General features: G+C 40.2%; 3 protein-coding genes across 9 annotated transcripts; 2 read left to right on the top strand and 1 right to left on the bottom strand.

Annotated features, from left to right (window-relative positions):
* The first annotated feature begins 732 nt into the window (after window positions 1-732).
* LOC121568392 (glia maturation factor beta-like) lies at window positions 733-11,905 on the top strand. Its single transcript, XM_041878934.2, has 7 exons — window positions 733-837; window positions 1,301-1,393; window positions 1,514-1,563; window positions 1,681-1,730; window positions 1,856-1,938; window positions 2,155-2,228; window positions 11,754-11,905. Coding segments are annotated over exons 2-7 (330 nt in total). The 5' UTR covers window positions 733-837; window positions 1,301-1,392; the 3' UTR covers window positions 11,826-11,905.
* Window positions 3,210-8,196, top strand: LOC121558851. Of its 7 annotated transcripts, none has more exons than XM_045219061.1 (8): window positions 3,220-3,429; window positions 4,370-4,456; window positions 4,801-4,941; window positions 5,079-5,212; window positions 5,581-5,717; window positions 5,814-5,907; window positions 6,023-6,122; window positions 6,876-8,196. In XM_045219061.1, exons 1-8 carry the CDS (start codon window positions 3,414-3,416, stop codon window positions 7,502-7,504), a joined length of 1,338 nt encoding a protein of 445 aa, XP_045074996.1. In that variant the 5' UTR covers window positions 3,220-3,413; the 3' UTR covers window positions 7,505-8,196. The 7 variants fall into 7 exon arrangements, with proteins under 7 accessions (XP_045075002.1, XP_045074996.1, XP_045074998.1 ...); XM_045219063.1 differs by having other exon boundaries at window positions 3,222-3,429; window positions 4,801-4,836; XM_045219067.1 differs by lacking the exon at window positions 5,814-5,907 and having other exon boundaries at window positions 3,210-3,429.
* Window positions 11,906-12,184: 279 nt separating the features above from the next.
* Window positions 12,185-17,768, bottom strand: LOC121568391 (RNA polymerase II-associated factor 1 homolog). The gene is made up of 14 exons (XM_041878933.2): window positions 17,490-17,768; window positions 17,228-17,257; window positions 16,879-16,971; window positions 16,588-16,709; window positions 16,402-16,468; window positions 16,194-16,295; window positions 15,973-16,078; window positions 14,867-14,935; window positions 14,557-14,660; window positions 14,328-14,444; window positions 13,958-14,086; window positions 13,626-13,731; window positions 13,318-13,399; window positions 12,185-13,198 (listed from the first exon to the last, which is right to left on the bottom strand). The coding sequence occupies exons 1-14, from the start codon at window positions 17,537-17,539 to the stop codon at window positions 12,762-12,764; spliced, it is 1,614 nt and encodes a 537-aa protein (XP_041734867.2). The 5' UTR covers window positions 17,540-17,768; the 3' UTR covers window positions 12,185-12,761.
* Window positions 17,769-20,394: the final 2,626 nt, after the last annotated feature.

Genomic DNA, 20,394 nt, shown 5'->3' with positions numbered 1-20,394 from the left:
CTTGAATTATTTTGTTTTTATTTTTATTTTTTACTTAACACTTTATTTTTTAAAACTGCATTGTTGGTTAAGGGCTTGTAAGTAAGCATTTTACTGTACGGTCTACACTTGCTGTATTCGGTGCATGTGGCAAATACAATTTGATTTGATGATTTGACAGATATTGCCCAGTTATCCCTCTCTCTTCGCCTCTTCCTCTCTGATATAATGGCTAGCCCCTGTCAAACCAAGCACTCTGGTCATTCAAGTTCAACTCCTTGGTCTCAAACAAACATATTTGGCTTGATTGCATTTGATCAGTTAGATTAACGTTTGAGGAATGAAGATAGAAATTACAGAGGACACAGACAGTGACTTTTCCATTTCTTGAAATAAAGGCTAAAAACACTCATATGTAGAATGAATCAGATTATCAAAGAATGCTCAGCTTTCTCTGACTGCACCCATTAAACAAATGTGAAAAGACAATATCACTTTGTTATTTTATCTTATTGCAACATTACTTATTTTGGGTATACAACATTGTATTATTACAAAGGCATGATTTGCTGCCAGATACAGCGACAAAGGATTGTAGACAGATAGAACTAACGACATCCCTAACATTAGTCAGTCTCAAGAAGGCTAGATCTGACACAGTGCGGGGAGATGGTACTGGTGGATGCTCTAGTATTTGTTAATGTCTGCCCTCCCCTACAGTATGTGCTACTACAGAAAAGGATGATCTTGAGAGTCAGACAGCATCCTGTCACAAGCAGTTGGCCGAGGAGGAACTGCCTCAACAAGAAGACAGTATCTTTGCAGGCAAGAAACCAAAATAAAATCTCTTCTAGAATGGTATGGGAGACCGTTTATTTATACGATATTGCACTTTACCAAGAAAATGTATTTTGGCATGGACGGTGATGTCCTAGTTTATGTTGTAAAGGTTTTTAGGCAGGCGTACATTTATTTTCCCCTCCCATCCTCTTGACACAGGAAGTTTTTTTGTCCCATGATGCAACAAATGCACTTCCTGGCCTCAATATGTCACTTTAAGATTTTGTTATGATCTATGCGTTCATGCGTTCTAGCACTTCAGAAATCAAAACAAGTTGCTCTAAAACCTATTTTTCTGTATCCCTCCCTCTCTCTTTTCCCCCTTTTCTGCCCCCTCCCCCTCATCTCTCTCTCTCACTGAGTGAAATATGACAGAACTTTCAATGATGTAGTCTGACAGTAGCAATATAACCAACATATACAATTACAATGTGTCAAAACTTCCCACGGTTGATAAACTTGTTTCACTTTTACATTCTAGTCAAGCTCTCTGGTTGTGTGCGAGGTGGATGTGTGAAAGAAAAATTGAAGAAGTTTAGATTTTGAAAAGAGACCAACAATGCAGCCATCCTGAGTGAGTGACTTAATTGAAAACATGTTCCTCAGTAGCCCAACTGTCATCTGTTTCACCTAATTAAAAAAAACATACTGTATGTCTAGGACTCAATATAGAATAATTATCCTATTCCCTCAGTGAAAATTGACATGGAGAAACAGCTTGTGATCCTGGAGGAGGAGTATGAGGCAAGTTACGTTGTCTTTCTGAGATGTTGAATATCCCATACTGAGTTAATAATTACTAAAATCCATCCACACCTTTATCAATAACAGTTCAACTCAAAACATGCTCTCACATTTCAGGACATCTCCCTGGATGACCTGAGGAATGAACTTCCCGAGCGGCAGCCAAGATATCCTTTTATAACATGTCGGAGTGAAACAGCAGAAATCTATGTTAACCTCATATTCACCAGCACTGCCAGTGTTGAGTTGTATCATTGATCAGTGATTGGATTTCCTTGACAATATAGTGTACATTCATTGTTTACAGTTACAAATACGTCCATACAGATGGCAGGGGGTTCTACCGACTGTGTTTCATATTCTCAAGTCCAGTGGGTGAGTAATTCACCCTAATTCAGTGAACAGCCAATTGAGTGAAGGATTAGCATTGATGTGCTGCAACATCCCTTTGCACAATATCACTTTTTGAAGGTAGTAAGTGATGATAATTGAAAGTAAAGATGAGATTCAATCAATATTTATCATATGGAGAGATCAAAAAGGTTCAGTGGACATACATCTGTGGCTTATACACCCTCCTCATCTCAACAGGGTACAAGCCTGAGCAGCAAATGATGTACGCAGGCAGCAAGAACCAACTGGTCTCCGCAGCAGAGCTCACAAAGGTCAGGACTATTGTCTGTTTCAAGTATTGACTGATTTGTAAAGCATCACAGTACAGTTGAATAATATATGGCAAATAGATATTCAATATGGATGGTGTTAAGAGATAGATGGGAGGTGTTGAATGGAGCTGAAGGATGGGACTAATAACAACAAGATAACGAATGTAAAGCATACTGTGTCCATAATAAGTATATAGGTTATAGGTTGAGAGCTTTTGTGAAAGAGCACAGTTAGAAAAATATGGCATATAGAAGCAAACCAGATGGACATCATGAAAATGATCGGAGGAAGTTCAGGAGTAAAAACAAACAAAATATAATTATTGTAGAATTTGACTGTGTCCATCAAATGTATATAGTATGTATGGGCTGGAAGTAGAGGCCTAAGCGTTGTTGTTCACTAGTTTACTCCAGTTGGGGAAGGGGTGGTGGGCTTGGAAAGTAATTAAGGGAAATATAATTTTTAAAAGGATATGTGTGTGTGTGTGTATGGATGTATGTATATATGTGTGTGTATATGTACAGTGGGGAAAAAAAGTATTTAGTCAGCCACCAATTGTGCAAGTTCTCCCACTTAAAAAGATGAGAGAGGCCTGTCATTTTCATCATAGGTACACGTCAACTATGACAGACAAATTGAGAAAAAAAAATCCAGAAAATCACATTGTAGGATTTTTAATGAATTTATTTGCAAATTATGGTGGAAATTAAGTATTTGGTCACCTACAAACAAGCAAGATTTCTGGCTCTCACAGACCTGTAACTTCTTCTTTAAGAGGCTCCTCTGTCCTCCACTCGTTACCTGTATTAATGGCACCTGTTTGAACTTGTTATCAGTATAAAAGACACCTGTCCACAACCTCAAACAGTCACACTCCAAACTCCACTATGGTCAAGACCAAAGAGCTGTCAAAGGACACCAGAAACAAAATTGTAGACCTGCACCAGGCTGGGAAGACTGAATCTGCAATAGGTACACAGTAAATTCCATAGTGTTAAATATGCAGTGTCAAAGTACATTGACTCTTACAGAGTTATTACTACAACAGTTGGAGTAAGATACCGCCCAGTGTTGGTGAAAAAGTACGTTGTTAAAAGACGCAGTGTCAGACGTACTCTGGAAAGCTCCGCCCACCTACGACTCGTCTCAAACGGACCACACATTTTCACGGCGCCATTTTCTTCATGTGGAATGACTGCGGTAAGTTTCTCCTAAGCGACTATACACACATTATTTGTCATTTTAACAGAAGCAGCATTTAAGAATTACTTTATATCGTTGCTAACAGTGCACTCTAGTTGGTTTTAGGTCTTAAAATGTATAATTTTAAAAAGGCTAACGTTAACATGTTGTGACTGACTTCTGTCCAGTCCATGTGCCAGCAGTATTAAGCTAACGTTAATTAACATTAACTGACCGAACATAACGTTCAAACTAGACAATGTCAGCCCGATTTATTGTAAGTTATGTTAATACAACGTGGAGGGGGATTGTGTACTTCTTGTTAACGTTCAGATATTACAGGAACATAGCAAAGACTAAGGGGAGTTGGCTAAACTAGCTACAGTTAGCTACGTTAGCTTGACTGGCTAACTATGTGCGGGTGGCATGGATTTATTATGTTAACGGCGGGTAGACATTAACCTTGGACACTGCTTAAGCGGTGTGCCTTTATTTTTTCCTGGATATTATACAAAATGACTTTCGGGTTTCAAAGCAGCAGCAGTACTGTTAAAATACTTAAGCACTATCTTAGCACACACTTATGGTGTAACGTTTAGCTAACATTATTCAATTCAATGTTATTTATATTGTCAAATCATAACAAGAGTTATCTCAAGACACTTTACAGACAGAGTAGGTCTAGACCACACTCTATAATATACCAAGACCCAACAATTGCAGTAATTGTGCGGGCAAGGCGGTAACATTAATGTTACAAGGATGAAAATCAGACGTTATCCTTTTTAATGTGTTTGACAGTAACTTCAATTTAACTGGCCATTTCTGCAAAAGTGCTGATCATTTCTCAGCACTTTGGTGGCTTGAAACAATATTTTTTCTTATATTTGAGGAAATACTGCTAAAATAAGACCATCAACTTTTTAACTGTGAGAAATTGTACTGATACTATTTGCAGGGAGCATGCTGCTTAAAGCTAAACTTGGAGATGTCCAAAAATTTGTCAGAATAACTGAGCCAAATCTGAAAGACTTTTTGATTGCAGGTAAGAATTTGACAATGTTAGTAATAACTGTCTGAATTTAGCTGTTTAAAATTGATATACTGGAATATTCCTAAAATGATGGGACATGTTAAGTTCTCAGGTTTTTGGAACTGGTCCATTTTTGTACGTCTAAATTTCTTCTGTTTTGCCCTTGGTAACTACACTTTAATTGTGGATGCATTGCTTAAGGTATAGTTATGATGCTACAAAAAAAACATTTTAATCACTTAATAGTGTTTGTTTAAAACCTATTTTATAGGGTAAGGTAGGTGTACACAGTGAAATTATTATATAAATAATGATTTACTTTTGTTTACACAAGCTTTTATCCCTGTTTTTTCTAGCATTTGCAAAGTTTGGTGTCCCAGCTGTAACAGAAGGTGTGAAAATTGTTGACAGTTCAGGGACTGAATTGGATGATGATGTTTTTGAGGATATTATAAAGGATCCCTCAACTGGGGTGCTAACCATCAAATATGACTCAGGTTTGTTTCAGTTAATTAGACTAATTAATGAATACGTTATTTCTTTGTTTTATGAAGTTCATGGTGTCTATTAAATAAGTGTCTTAGATTATGAGGGAACTATATATAATTCTTTTTCTTCTAAAAATCATGGTTAGAATCTGTCTCCATGGTGGCCTCTTCTGAGCAATCCCAACCATCATCCCTTGATACCTTGGACTCTGAGGATACAGTCATTATTTCAGATAGCCCCTCCAGAAAACGCCAGAGGCTGGATACAGAAGCCAAGCAAGTAAGACAATTCTGACATTTTAAATGTAAATTACATGGTTTCAAAACATTTTTGAAGTCCTGATTAGGGATGTCCCGATCAAGTTTTTTTAAGCGCCCTATCCGATTAAAAAAAGTATCTGCTGATATTGAGTCCTGATCAGATACTTTTATTTATTTATTGATAATACAGTGCACACTTCGAGTACATTCAAGTTATTGTCGCTGTCTGGAGGGAGTTTCTTACCATTATTGGCTTTTTCATTGGATTTTTGTAGCACTTGCAATCTTTGAGATTGGATCGGGACATCCTCTGACATCATATTAGTTTATTTCCAGTTTATTTGCAGTGGACATAACATGCAGAATTGTTATGCATTTTGTTTTAAGTTGGTGGAATCAGCTCTTACCAACAAAACCGGTGGGGAACGTATAATAAATGAATACAACCGAACCAAGTCCTTGACGGATGAAACAAGACGCAAAATGGTGAACATGCTGGCAGCTGACATGACAGAAATGAATGGGTAATTTGTTAATAGTCCTTGTGTTCTCAATCTGTAAATCTAAATCTGAATCTAAGTGAATATGACTGCACAATCCTTTCTTCTTCAATTTTGCAGTACATCTCCACCCAGACAGGTGAAAGAAATGTATGCCAAAGGAATAGTGACCTTATTCCCGTACCTCAGTGACCCATTCTCTAAGAATGGCTATGTGAGTTGCACACAGTAATAGTTGTAATGTTAAATATTATTGGAAGTTTTGAATCCTACCAGACCATGTTGTTTTCAATGAAGTATCCATTTTTGTTATCCTTTCATCCTTCAAGGAGCATTATTATGATGGCGAGAGTGGAACTGGGTACTTGGCCTGGAGGATTAAAACTATTCAGAGAGGCACCGCCAAAGACAGGCGATCATCATTCGGAGGTAATACTGGAAAATGTATGGAACAAAACAGTTGCTAGATCAATAATTGCATTTGTTGCACTATTTCTCAGACATATAGTATAATGTGTAACTACATCCTTCAATTCTGCTAGCTCCCCTCCCTCTTAGCAAATTTAAAGAAAATATGCATCAGAGACCTACAAAGGACTGTGACATAGAGGGGTTGCCTCGACACTGACTGGTCGAGGCAACCCCTGGCAAACTGGCCTTGCAAACTTTAGGGTGATTTAAACCAGTAGATGGCATTTTCATACATTTTTCAACCCACAAACTGCAGATTTCATAAATTGTGAAGAAATAATGTCAATATTAACACCAGCATTGATGCAGGGCTCCACACTAACTTTTTGTCTTGGTTGCACTTGTGCGCCTAACTTTTTATTTAGGTGCACCAGCACAAAATGTAGGTGCACCCAAATTTTTCCTTGCGTCGCCATTAACGCCACAATTTCAAGGTCACCTTTTTATCATGCTCCATATACATTCATATATATCATGTAACCACCCCCCCTTTGCTGTCCTCTGCCCCTCAGATGGCCAACACCTGTAATTTGGCCTTCTTCCCATTTGGCCTTGGCTAAACCAGCTTGCCACACTCCTAGCATCAAACATATCATTCATATCATTTAGTTTACAGCTCAAAAAGTATATTTTACAGTGGAGTACTTCCTTTAAAAGTTAGCCAGGCTACTAAAACTTTTGACATGATTGAAATTTTCCCGTGTTGTGTAGAATCAGCCAAAGGATCAACTGGTGAAGACATGTCTGGAGGACCGACTGTCAGACGAGAATCCCAGTTTGTTCCAGAGACTGCCCTGACTGATGATGAGTGCAACAAAGCAATCTCACTGATGAAACATTCTGCTGATGCAGACACAATCAAGAAGAAAATGGAACTGACGTTTGTGTATCGCCGCAAAATGATCCTCGACCCCCAGCAGTCAAGCAACATACTGTCTGAGTTTCCACGTTTTAAAGACGTCAAAAGCTTGGTAATTATGTTATTCCTAAATGCTGAACAACTGGCTGGTAGAATACATGCTTTTGACTATGGATACAATCAGCAGCGAAACCGTCCACCTAGAGTAAAGTTGTTTGATGGAAGTAATGATTTGGGGTTGAATGCTATACAGTCTTGGTGCTTATTACGTAATATGCCTTTGCTATTTGGTGATTTAATACAGTCAGATGACCAGCACTGGCATCTTCTACTTTTGCTTCTACACATTGTTAACATTGTATTTTCCCCAGTCCTTACAGAAGGCATGACCATTTACCTCAAACATTTAATCATTGATCATCATCAGCTCTTCAAGCAGTTGTTTCCTGCAATCAATCTCTTACCAAAGCATCACTTATGATTCATTACCCTCGTAATATAAAAAACATCGGCCCAGTTCTGCACATGTGGTGCATGCGTTATGAAGCTAAACATAATTTTTTTAAGAAGCAATTAAAAAGCTTTAAAAATGTAACAAAAACATTAGCCAAAAAGCACCAAAGTTGTATGGCAATGTATCGAGAGTCCTTTAGCAAGGAAAGATTAACTTTAGGTTCGGGGAAGATGGTAACACTTAGTGAGCTCAAAGAAGGTCCCGAGATTGCTTTAAAATGTGGGTCTGTATTGTCTACCAGTGTGTTTTCTGCCAAGTGGATCAAACATCATGGTACAGAGTACCGCCGTGACTTCATTATCTGTACTGAGGTAGCATTTGAGATGCCTGTATTTTGTAAAATCAAAATTATTGCTGTGAAAGATGACTGTATTGCTCTGTGGAAAACTGATGGAAACAGTGTGTTTTGATTACCATTACTATGCCTTTAAGGTCAGGATGCATCCAGACAGGGTTCAAAAGGTGATCAACATTACTGAACTGTGTTACTTTAAACCTTTTGATGTTCAAATGAAGTATGGAACGACAGATTCCTCCTTGTATGTTGTTCCCTATTGCCATTTTATGGAAACCTAAGGTCAATGTTTTAAAAAGGGATTTGTATTCTTAATATATTTTAGCCTGACATAGTTGAGCTGTTAATAAAAATTTGAAATGCATTATTTTGTGGTAAGTTGTGATTTTTACTCACTTAATGGAGTATTTGGTGTAATTTGACACAAAAAAAGTGTAAAATGAATACTGCTGAGATTTATTTCCGTGACACTATACGGTGTTAGAATTTGACTCTATTTGAGCTTGTTTTTCACTGCAAGATAGTCAATTATCAACACAATAGTGTGTAACATCAACACTTATCAGAGTTATTTTAACCTTGAGTGTCAACTCCATGCAGTGTTAAACTGGACTGGAATCAAACTCAATCAGAGTTGATTTGTTATTTTAGAAGAGTAAATGATTAACTCTTCCAAGGGGTAATATTTACACTCTCCAGTGTTATTTAACCTTTAGTGTAAAATTAAAATAACACTATTCAGTGTAAGCGAGTGTTAAATTTTTACTCTATTTAGAGTTAATTTAACTCTAAAATGTTAACACTATGAAAAGAGTCAAATTAACACTATTTCAGGGTGGGACCATATACACTCAGAAATAGTGTTAAATTTAACTCTTTAAGTGTTACTTTAACACTTCAAAATTTACTGTGTAAGCAGCTTGGTTTGAAGAAATCAACTGTGGGAGCAATTATTAGGAAATGGAAGACATACAAGACCACTGATAATCTCCCTCGATCTGGGGCTCAACGCAAGATCTCACCCCGTGGGGTCAAAATGATCACAAGAACGGTGAGCAAAAATCCCAGAACCACACGGGGGGACCTAGTGAATGACCTGCAGAGAGCTGGGACCAAAGTAACAAAGCCTACCATCAGTAACACACTACTCCGCCAGGGACTCAAATCCTGCATTGCCAGACGTGTCCCTCTGCTAAAGCCAGTACATGTCCAGGCCCGTCTGAAGTTTGCTAGAGTGCATTTGGATGATCCAGAAGAGGATTGGGAGAATGTCATATGGTCAGATGAAACCAAAATATAACTTTTTGGTAAAACTCAACTCATCGTGTTTGGAGGACAAAGAATGCTGAGTTGCATCCAAAGAACACCATACCTACTGTGAAGCATGGGGGTGGAAACTTCATGCTTTGGGGCTGTTTTTCTGCAAAGGGACCAGGACGACTGATCCGTGTAAAGGAAAGAATGAATGGGGCCATGTATCGTGAGATTTTGAGTGAAAACCTCCTTCCATCAGCAAGGGCATTGAAGATGAAACGTGGCTGGGTCTTTTAGCATGACAATGATCCCAAACACACCTCCCGGGCAACGAAGGAGTGGCTTCGTAAGAAGCATTTCAAGGTCCTGGAGTGGCCTAGCCAGTCTCCAGATCTCAACCCCATAGAAAATCTTTGGAGGGGAGTTGAAAGTCCGTGTTGCCCAGCGACAGCCCCAAAACATCACTGCTCTAGAGGAGATCTGCATGGAGGAATGGGCCAAAATACCAGCAACAGTGTGTGAAAACCTTGTGAAGACTTACAGAAAACGTTTGACCTGTGTCATTGCCAACAAGGGGTATATAACAAAGTATTGAGAAACTTTTGTTATTGACCAAATACTTATTTTCCACCATAATTTGCAAATAAATTCATAAAAAATCCTACAATGTGATTTTCTGGAATTTCTTTTCTCATTTTGTCTGTCATAGTTGACATGTACCTATGATGAAAATTACAGGCCTCTCTCATCTTTTTAAGTGGGAGAACTTGCACAATTGGTGGCTGACTAAATACTTTTTTTCCCCACTGTATGTATGTACAGTGGGGAGAACAAGTATTTGATACACTGCCGATTTAGCAGGTTTTCCTACTTACAAAGCATGTAGAGGTCTGTAATTTTTATCATAGGTACACTTCAACTGTGAGAGACGGAATCTAAAACAAAAATCCAGAAAATCACATTGTATGATTTTTAAGTAATTAATTTGCATTTTATTGCATGACATAAGTATTTGATACATCAGAAAAGCAGAACTTAATATTTGGTACAGAAACCTTTGTTTGCAATTACAGAGATCATACGTTTCCTGTAGGTCTTGACCAGGTTTGCACACACTGCAGCAGGGATTTTGGCCCACTCCTCCATACAGACCTTCTCCAGATCCTTCAGGTTTCGGGGCTGTCGCTGGGCAATACAGACTTTCAGCTCCCTCCAAAGACTTTCTATTGGGTTCAGGTCTGGAGACTGGCTAGGCCACTCCAGGACCTTGAGATGCTTCTTACGGAGCCACTCCTTAGTTGCCCTGGCTGTGTGTTTCGGGTTGTTGTCATGCTGGAAGACCCAGCCACGACCCATCTTCAACGCTCTTACTGAGGGAAGGAGGTTGTTGGCCAAGATCTCGCGATACATGGCCCCATCCATCCTCCCCTCAATACGGTGCAGTCGTCCTGTCCCCTTTGCAGAAAAGCATCCCCAAATAATAATGTTTCCACCTCCATGCTTCATGGTTGGGATGGTGTTCTTGGGGTTGTACTCATCCTTCTTCTTCCTCCAAACACGGCGAGTGGAGTTTAGACCAAAAAGCTCTATTTTTGTCTCATCAGACCACATGACCTTCTCCCATTCCTCCTCTGGATCATCCAGATGGTCATTGGCAAACTTCAGACGGGCCTGGACATGCGCTGGCTTGAGCAGGGGGACCTTGCGTGCGCTGCAGGATTTTAATCCATGACGACGTAGTGTGTTACTAATGGTTTTCTTTGAGACTGTGGTCCCAGCTCTCTTCAGGTCATTGACCAGGTCCTGCCGTGTAGTTCTGGGCTGATCCCTCACCTTCCTCATGATCATTGATGCCCCACGAGGTGAGATCTTGCATGGAGCCCCAGACCGAGGGTGATTGACCGTCATCTTGAACTTCTTCCATTTTCTAATAATTGCGCCAACAGTTGTTGCCTTCTCACCAAGCTGCTTGCCTATTGTCCTGTAGCCCATCCCAGCCTTGTGCAGGTCTACAATTTTATCCCTGATGTCCTTACACAGCTCTCTGGTCTTGGCCATTGTGGAGAGGTTGGAGTCTGTTTGATTGAGTGTGTGGACAGGCGTCTTTTATACAGGTAACGAGTTCAAACAGGTGCAGTTAATACAGGTAATGAGTGGAGAACAGGAGGGCTTCTTAAAGAAAAACTAACAGGTCTGTGAGAGCCAGAATTCTTACTGGTTGGTAGGTGATCAAATACTTATGTCATGCAATAAAATGCAAATTAATTACTTAAAAATCATACAATGTGATTTTCTGGATTTTTGTTTTAGATTCCGTCTCTCACAGTTGAAGTGTACCTATGATAAAAATTACAGACCTCTACATGCTTTGTAAGTAGGAAAACCTGCAAAATCGGCAGTGTATCAAATACTTGTTCTCCCCACTGTGTGTATATATATATGCGAGAAAAAAAACATATGGGGGATTAGAAGTGATGCAGACAATTACATTGATGGAAGTTACAATCTGAAATATTAAAGCTGATCTACCCCCTAAAGAAAAAAAAAAAGTATTGACTGATAACAATAATGATCTGAACGTAAGCCCAACCCTAAACTCACAACATAATAGAAAATTTTCAGAAAATATGCATGTTTAGCCTAATCCTACCCCTTTTTTCTCAATAGGTTTTTGAGACGCGAAACATAGATGACTTGTCTGAAGAGTGGCTGATAAACAAATTGTATTTCTTTCACTGAAGAGACACTTGTGTTCATGTATTGAACATACCAGTACATTAACTTCATTACTGGTTTGCAATAAATTGCTTATATTGTCATTTATGTTATTGCATTCTTATTCCCTAGTTGTACTCAGAAACCATTATTACTAGCCTGGTTGCCAGTCTTTCTGCTCTCTTTTGACAACTCCTTGTGGAATGAGTGACGAGGAGTTGACATGATAGCACAAACAGATCGGGGACCAGGCTATATTATTACCACTTCGGAAGGAAAATGTTTCTGGGGGGGAGGGGGGACAAGAAATGGGCAGAAAAAGAGAATGCTCATTTGAAAGTTTAGCACAAAACGTAAAAAAGCAACACTTTTCCTTACAAAACTTTCCCGCATTTTATTGGCTGTTCCAATTACATTTATAATGCATTGTATCCTCAAACGCTAAGGACAAAGAAACAAAATTATTCAACAGATTTATGCACACAAGAAAATTAAACAAAAAAAATGTTTATCTGCTTTCACACCACTTTAAGAAAGTGCCTCATATTGAGTGAGAAATCGACAAACCATAAAGACAAACTCAGACTTAAAAGAACAAAATAACAGCTTAAAAGAACAAAATAAATATATTGTTGGTAGGGAAGAATTTTGTTAAATGAAGCATGTACTGTACACAAAACTACTAAGATAGTGGCTCCATCTATATCTATGAGCAAAAGTCTGACAGATTTGAGTAAATGACATTTACAGGTACCCAAAAGCCTTGTAGAAGTCCCTTAGAATTTGTGTCTTTCCTAAAAAAGTAGCAAACTAACGCTCAACAGGAATGAGTTGCTGGCCTCAGACTGACTCTGTAAAGACAGGGCTGTTCTGAGGGTGGGGCTTGTTAGCCTGGGCTGGCTGGAGCTCGGGGGTGAGGCATGGTGTGCCGGTGTTGTCACAGTAAGAAGGCCTAGGCTTTTATTCACTGTCACTGCCGTCGCTGGAGTCTGAGGCCTGCTCACTGCCACTCCCGCTCTGGGCGCGGCCGCCCTCTGAGTGGTCACTACCGCTACTGTGGGCCGGAGACGCGCTGCCACTCCTACTCCTCTCCCTATGGCTCTCCTTCTCCTCCTCGCTCCCACTGCCCTCCTCCCCGCTGCTCTGGGCTGCTCCATTCTTGGGCTCGTTGTCATCGTCATCACTGTCATCGTCGCTACCGAAGATCTCCACCTCATCCGCCAGCTTGACCTCCTCCTCGCCACTCTCACTGCCGCTACCACTGGCCTTCCTCCTCCGCTTCGCTCCCTCCACTTCATCATCCTCAGCTCCACTCCGCTTTCCATCCTCATCCTCCCTGTCAGAGTCACTGTCAGAGTTGTCTCCTTCGCTCTCGCTGCCTTTCTCCTTCTCATCACCTGGAGACAAACAGATACAGACAATTAGTTAATATGGATCTAAGAAGCAGTCGTAAAACAAAGAGCCTCTGCAGACACAGTAGTAAACATTGGGAAGGACAGAGAGGGGAGTGACTGACCAGAGTCCTGCAGTTTACCCAAGTCCATGTCCTCTTCTTCATCCTCTGGTTCATGGTTCTCCAGCTGAGCCTTACGCGCATCCTAATGGACATAAAGACAGATGTCATTATTACTCTGATTATTTAGATGTCTGCAAATGTATACTTGTCTACTTATGTCCAGCACTACATGCTCATCTCTATCAGTGTTGAGGTCCACTTATTAAGTAAACACAGTTTCCACAGATTGAAAGTAATGCTCAGTGTAGAAAACAGCGGTCATCAAAAGAAGGTGACCCCCCAAAGGAGGGCCTGATTAGCAGTCTCACCTGTGCTTCCAGCTCCTTCTCATTCATGTCTCTGTGCTTACACACCAGCACAGCATTTGTAGTAGACTGGGCTCCAGCCTTAGCTCTCCTCTTACTCAGCCGCACTCTGCAATCCAGGACAACAGTCAGAACCTTCTTCACAGGTTTCGTGTCCTCAGGCCAAAACAAACAAACTAAACCCACCCTAGCAAATACAAATCTACCAGAATAATGTGACTCTCTCTTCCAAGAGAATCCCACGTCACCTCCTGTTAAAGTAAACCCAACAGACCCCACTATGAGGACCCCAATATGAGGAACCCCCCCCCACCCCCACCCCGGCCAATGGTTACCTGGTCTCCAGCTCGTTGTAGTAGACTCCATCTCCGTCTCTGAAGATAAAGAAGTAGTTCTCCTCGTAGCCCTTGCTGGCTTTGTTCTTCACGTTCCAGTTGTACTCCCTGGCTATCTTATAGTCATACCTAGAACACACACACAAACCATCCTTATCACATCTAGTTCAATGTTACAGTAAGTGTGTTTCAGAGATTCCAACATCATACAGGTTCTGTACTTGGACAAGGTGAACCAAGTAGGTGTGAGGAAGTAGACAATGTGAAAACTGAATATTATTGATAGAGATAGTATAGTTAATATATCAGTATCATTGTTGGTGTGTCCTGTCTACTCAAGGTTAGTGTAAATGCTTGTTGGATTACTCACAGATCATCAGGCATGTAGTCCAGCTCCTCATCCACATCTCTCTTGCGCTTGCGAATCGTTTCCTCATTGGGCAGGAAGTAGGCCACAAACTGGTTTCCTTCCTCATCCATCATACCTCTGCAGGGCACAACAATAAACAATTCAGAACATTATGTAAATTGTCATAGTGCAGGATGGTCACAGAAAATCACAGACACACACACACAATGTGGCAATGTTTTGTCCTCACCTAATCATGGCCTGTGACATCATCTCCACACCCTGGGGTGCTGACATGTCTTTAGGAGCAGGATCAGAGTCGAAGATTACCTGAGCACACGGGTTGATCCACATCTGGGGAGCAGAGAACAGAACACACAAATGCTTACTCTTTACCAAAACACAATAGGGCTAGACAACAACAGCTAAACGGATCCAGCTTAGAACAGATACAGGAACCAATGACTGCCCAGAAACAAAGACCATGGGCATAATACAGATAGGTAGCCAAGACCAATACAATGGTACTGTATGTCCTGTTGAGTGTCATGGATGCTCACCTTGAAGTCAGGGAACACAGGCATCACCTCCACAGGAGTGACTCTGGGTTTACTGTAGTGCTGGGCAATCTGGGGGAAGAGTTTCCATTTAGTTTGCACATTGGCATCGTTCAATAAAAATGTTGTACCTCAGGATGAGAGGATCCCCAACATCTGTCCTCATGTACACTACTGTTCAAAAGTTTGGGGTCACTTAGAAATGTCCTTGTTTTCGAAAGAAAAGCAATTTTTTTGTCCATTAAAATAACATCAAATTGATCAGAAATACAGTGTAGACATTGTTAATGTTGTAAATGGCTATTGTAGCTGGAAACGGCTGATTTTTTATGGAATATCTAAATAGGCATACAGAGGCCCATTATCAGCAACCATCAGTCCTGTGTTCCAATGGCATGTTGTGTTTGCCAATCCAAGTTTATCATTTTAAAAAGGCTAATTGATCATAATTGATCATTAGAAAACCATTTTGCAATGATGTTAGCACAGCTGAAAACTGTTGTGCTGATTACAGAAGCAATAAAACTGGCCTTCGAGACTAGTTGAGTATCTGGAGCATCAGCAATTGTGGGTTCGATTACAGGCTCAAAATGGACAGAAACAAATAACTTTGTTCTGAAACTCGTCAGTCTATTCTTGTTCTGAGAAATGAAGGCTATTCCACGCGAGAAATTGCCAAGAAACTGAAGATCTTGTAGAACACTGTGTACTACTCCCTTCACAGAACAGCGCAAACTGGCTCTAACCAGAATAGAAAGAGGAGTGGGAGGCCCCCGTGCACAACTGTATATTAACAGTATACCACTTTTCATGTAGCCTCATTTTGACCAGCTAATAGCCTAACCACCGATCAGGCAACATTATGGACTAAACATTAAAATTCTGTTGCTGTGACAATATAGGTACAATTAAGATCCAACATCTGTACAATAACTTTGTTTGTGATGGAATGAAAGAGGATAGTGCAATCTTCATATTAGAAGGAGCATACAATGAACTGTGTGATCTCTGTGTAGCTGGACATTGATTTTGATGTTGTTACTGTAAGATCTATTTGGACTGAATATAGTACAGTGAATTGTGCAGTACCAAACACGGGGCACTCTCACCGGTTTCTGTGCATCCTCAAAGGTCTTTTCAATAGCAGCAATCTGGCTGTCCCTATCCTTGTATATCTCCTCCTCTGTGAACTGCTGTTTGACAGACACACCGATCCTAAGGACAGAACACATAGGTTTTAGAAGGGGTGGGACAAAAAGAGAAAACACTATAAAATGGGAAGTGTGTATGCTGAATGTGGTGGTTAGCTAGCCTGTTAGGTCACACTCACTTGACTTCCACTTTCTCATTGGAGACTCCATATCTGTTGAACTCTGTAGAGATGTACTCAGTCTTCCTCATCCATGGGACCACCTTGGCGTGCTGCTGAGATCTACAGGAAGACAAACAAAAGGCTCATAGCACAGATCCCAAGTCATTAAGACTTTAATTTTGTCACAAAGATACTGTATTGACTGGTACACAGTCTGTATCCAAACCTTTTCGAGCTGGATGGAGCCGTGATGTCTTCTTCCAATAACTTCTCATCAGCTGGATCCAGAAGAACTAGAAAAATAAGGATGGGATGATTCTAAATCAATACTACACAAGCTTCAAGTAACCACCACAAAAATATACTGACTGTGTGGTATAACAATGTGTGTGTGTGTTGTTCAGAAACATACTGCTGGGGTCGACGCGGTAGGTGTCTGGGTTAATGAGGTCGATGGTGACGCCAAGGTCAGGCTCAGTAAGCAGCTCATGTTTGTGTTGTTTCTCTAACGACGTTGCCTTGTACTGCACAAACCTATCAACACCAGACAGCAACATCAGAGTCAGGTACGGTGGCAGTACGGCATTTATGGGAGAAGGCTTAAAAAATAAAAGCTGCACACTGTGGCTCCAATTACAATACATTTAATAGACATAGCAACATCTCGACTGACCTTTATGGCAGAAGGAACAAGGGTGTTTACCTGTGCTGGTCAAATGGATATGTGATGAATTTGGGATCAAATGGGATGTCAGGCAGGCTGTTGCAGTACTTTACCCGACAGACCACTCCGGACCTGGGAGATTGGTTGGGACAAACACAGAAGCACACATTTCAAAAGTGTACAGAGAAGAAGTAGTCATCAAAAACATGTTCTATAAACCATTGATGCCTCATAACCCAAAGAGATAACTACCTAATGGTCATATGGCCTTTAATCTGTCCATGATATCACCAGCCCTCCACCCCCTTTGTATTTAAAAAACACAATAACTTCAGCTGTAACTGAGTCTCTCTTTTGTTGAAACATGTAAAACAAACTGCATGCATACCTCTCTGGAACAGTTCTGTGTGATGAACTCCTAGTCATGTGGAGAGAGAAAACAAGTTGTTAGCTACACACTCAGCTGATAGACTGAAGAAATAGGAAGTGTAACAGACCCCATTTCAATACTTTAACTTATGTTAACTTATCACGGGACAATCAGAACATATGTAAATCACGATGATTGCTAACTAGCCATGTCGTCATTAGCTAGGTTATCTAACGTTAGTTAGTTGACGCCAAGAAAATAAATCGGAGAGGATATTTACCTGTGACCGTCTGAGTCTCGCTGGGCTTGTGTCTGGATAGTTGGAGCCATGATCTTAAAATAATGACCACGACTGGAAGCACAGCTTCTTATAAATTAAGACAACCGTTCAAGTCACTCCTTACTAAAACACTTTACCTGAAAGAAAGAGAAACTCCGTTGACTACCCAGCTAGCTATTTACTCCAAAGTACTCAGAGCTTGCGCCTTTTTTGCTTTTCTGTCCTGGCTGGCTGCGCCTTGCAACTAGTAAGACCCCTTATCTTTTCATGGGTAGCTTCCGAACTGCCTGAATATAATACGGTCAGTTTTTGCTATATCGTATGTGGATTTGTGGTAGGCGGTGGTACCACAGATAGAACAATGAGACAGATATTTCACCAGATATATAAATCTGAAGCATCCGGTTGGCGTTTCCACTCACTACCAAATATGGTAGTGAGAGGAAGCCCTGTGGCCGGCAGAGGGAGAAGAGGAACGATATGGATTTCGGACGATATTCTGCTAGTATACTCATCGATTAAACATTTGATCTCAATACAGTTTTCTGTTCCCAAAACTACAATATGTTACGAACAGAGTTGAATAATTTTTGTTGACTTTACCCTTTGACAAAGTTTTAAAAAATTGGGATGTTTAGAAGGCGTGCAAAGGCGAATTGTTATTGCGCACTTCACAGAGGAGGCGTTCCCCAATAGAAATATGCAAATAATTGCTAGAACGCGCCAATAGGATTTCACTAGCTCGTGCTTGGCTCTGCCCACCTCCTTGCTTGTTCTGCCCACTATGGCTCATTTGTTACGTTTAAAATGATAGGCTGTGGTCTATCTTAGTTTAGTTATAAAAATCATCTTTGGTGGTACCATAAACTGACCCGTATCAATTTCTACGGTTCTGCGTTGGCAAGCAAGCTACTAAAATAACACATCACCGCCCTCTACTGTATTGGAATATAAAATTGAGAAATTATATACTGACAACCAATCTGCAGCAAAGATGAAACTGTTTGAAATAGAAGTACAAGCTTGGAAAATGTGAGAATTTATTCTGTCTTCGGATGCAAACAAATAAAACCAAATGTACCATTGGTGTCACTGCCCAGTTTAACCCGACATGCCACTTTCCTAAACAAAAAGAAGTCAACATTACAAAGACAAGACTTGTGTTAGGCTATGACTTACATTACATAAGGATAATCTTCAATGAAGACAATTTACAAGTTATGAACAGGTACAAGTCAAAATGTGGAATTCATCTATGGGTTGTAATAATTTTCGTCATTTGATAGAGGAGCATTCATTACATTATTAGTGTGGTGTGAGCTTAACAACAGCAACAAGAAAACTGGGAAACATCTATGGTCTTCATCAAAAAAAGCTACATTCAACATTTTAGTTTGAGCGCAAATCACAAAACTTGAAAAATACTGATGAGTGCAAATTATATTTTCATCATGTTGGAGTAAAGTTTTTAATTGAATGTGTGTATCATGTCAATAATGTTGTTAGTGTTTTACATAACAAAACAATCCAGTGACACTGTCATGTAAGTGCCCAGACTGAAGCAGATTATGTATACAGACACAAATAAACTAAAATGTGTACAACCATGATAATGTGCAAGTCTGCTGAAATCCAAAAAAATGACTGACTACGGACTAAACCTCAGTTAAAAATATTTGTTCAAAGCATCTGCCAAGTGTTTTTCACATTGTTTTACCTATCTCACATATTAAAACAGACAACAGAAATAGAACATCTGTATGATGGTTCAAGCTTTGGTGGGGAACACTTAGCTGCCTCACTATGTATCTATTCCACAGTTACAGCAGGACCCCCTCCCTGGTTCTTCCTGCCAAGCTGGGTGTCTCTACCCATATCCAACAACAATCCAACTGCATTCAATACAGTTTGTTCATGTTGACAATGACCATGTGCTAAATCTAGGCGGGAACCAGGAGCAGGGAGGTAGAAAAAGACTACTGTTTCTCATTATTTTATAGGAGTGTCTCAAACATACAGCTCCCATAATTTTATATCTGGAGAGAACAATCCATTATGTGCTGTTCCTCATATCCTTTCCCTGTCTCAGGTCTGCATCTGTCCAGCGGGATCCACTCTGTGGAAAGAGAACAATGGTGACTTTATTCATGAAAGTGTCAAGAACTGAACCTGATCATGCCCTCTCTTGTCAGTATCGGTAAACACATTCTTGTGACATGCTACATGGTAATAACTATTAACAACAGTATAGTTTTCCATTTCAGATACAAGTCATAGTACTGCATTTCATCTGATCACACCCAAGAACAGATCGAAATCAAAATTAGGATTCACCTGCTCAACATGTACAGCATTTGGCCGGGGTCATCTGCAAATACCCTGTAGTAACAGAATGAGAAAGTAAGGTCTGTTTTGATACTTAATATGGATATTTGTAAGGTGATTAAGAATCAGCAAGTTGTCTGTGTGTAAAATATGATTAGGTACTCGTACCCGTCCCCCCAGTGATAAAATGCCTGGTCCTGGTAGAAGATGCATAGGAAAAGCCACACGCTTATGGTCTCCACCCAGAAGATTACAAAAAGGAACCACAGTGAGGAGACTAGCAGCTCACACACCATCCTGGGGCTTCTACAATGAGACATAGCAGACAGAGGAGAGTTAAACCATAGGGGAACATAACACTACAGTCCTCTACAGAACAATAGTTAAGGTACTGGTGGGAGCAACATGAGAACTGCTAATCCTGAAGAAAGAGAACAATATTAAACAATGGCAATTTTAGATTTTGATTGTAAACAGGGTTTGGTTTTTGGTTGAAAGCAAGGACATTTCAGGGATTATCAACACTAGTACATGAACTCAAGCCCAAACCAAACAAGCAGTATGTTGGTCTTTGCAAACT

The sequence above is a fragment of the Coregonus clupeaformis genome, chromosome 6 (genome assembly GCF_020615455.1).
Source record: "Coregonus clupeaformis isolate EN_2021a chromosome 6, ASM2061545v1, whole genome shotgun sequence".
NCBI lineage: Eukaryota > Metazoa > Chordata > Actinopteri > Salmoniformes > Salmonidae > Coregonus > Coregonus clupeaformis.
This window is presented reverse-complemented; position numbering and strand designations above follow the sequence as displayed.

Bases quoted from the DNA above. Each gene is read 5' to 3' on its own strand.
- LOC121568392 (XM_041878934.2), top strand. The intron at 1,564-1,680 runs GCAAGTTACGTT...CTCACATTTCAG, and splicing joins TCCTGGAGGAGGAGTATGAG to GACATCTCCCTGGATGACCT. The intron at 1,939-2,154 runs GTGAGTAATTCA...TCATCTCAACAG, and splicing joins CATATTCTCAAGTCCAGTGG to GGTACAAGCCTGAGCAGCAA.
- LOC121558851 (XM_045219061.1), top strand. The intron at 5,213-5,580 runs GTAAGACAATTC...TTTTGTTTTAAG, and splicing joins TGGATACAGAAGCCAAGCAA to TTGGTGGAATCAGCTCTTAC. The intron at 6,123-6,875 runs GTAATACTGGAA...CGTGTTGTGTAG, and splicing joins CAGGCGATCATCATTCGGAG to AATCAGCCAAAGGATCAACT.
- LOC121568391 (XM_041878933.2), bottom strand. From the start codon at position 17,539: ATGGCTCCAACTATCCAGACACAAGCCCAGCGAGACTCAGACGGTCAC. The intron at 17,258-17,489 runs GTAAATATCCTC...CCACATGACTAG, and splicing joins CGAGACTCAGACGGTCACAG to GAGTTCATCACACAGAACTG. The intron at 14,087-14,327 runs GTGAGTAATCCA...TGTGTGTTCTAG, and splicing joins GACTACATGCCTGATGATCT to GTATGACTATAAGATAGCCA.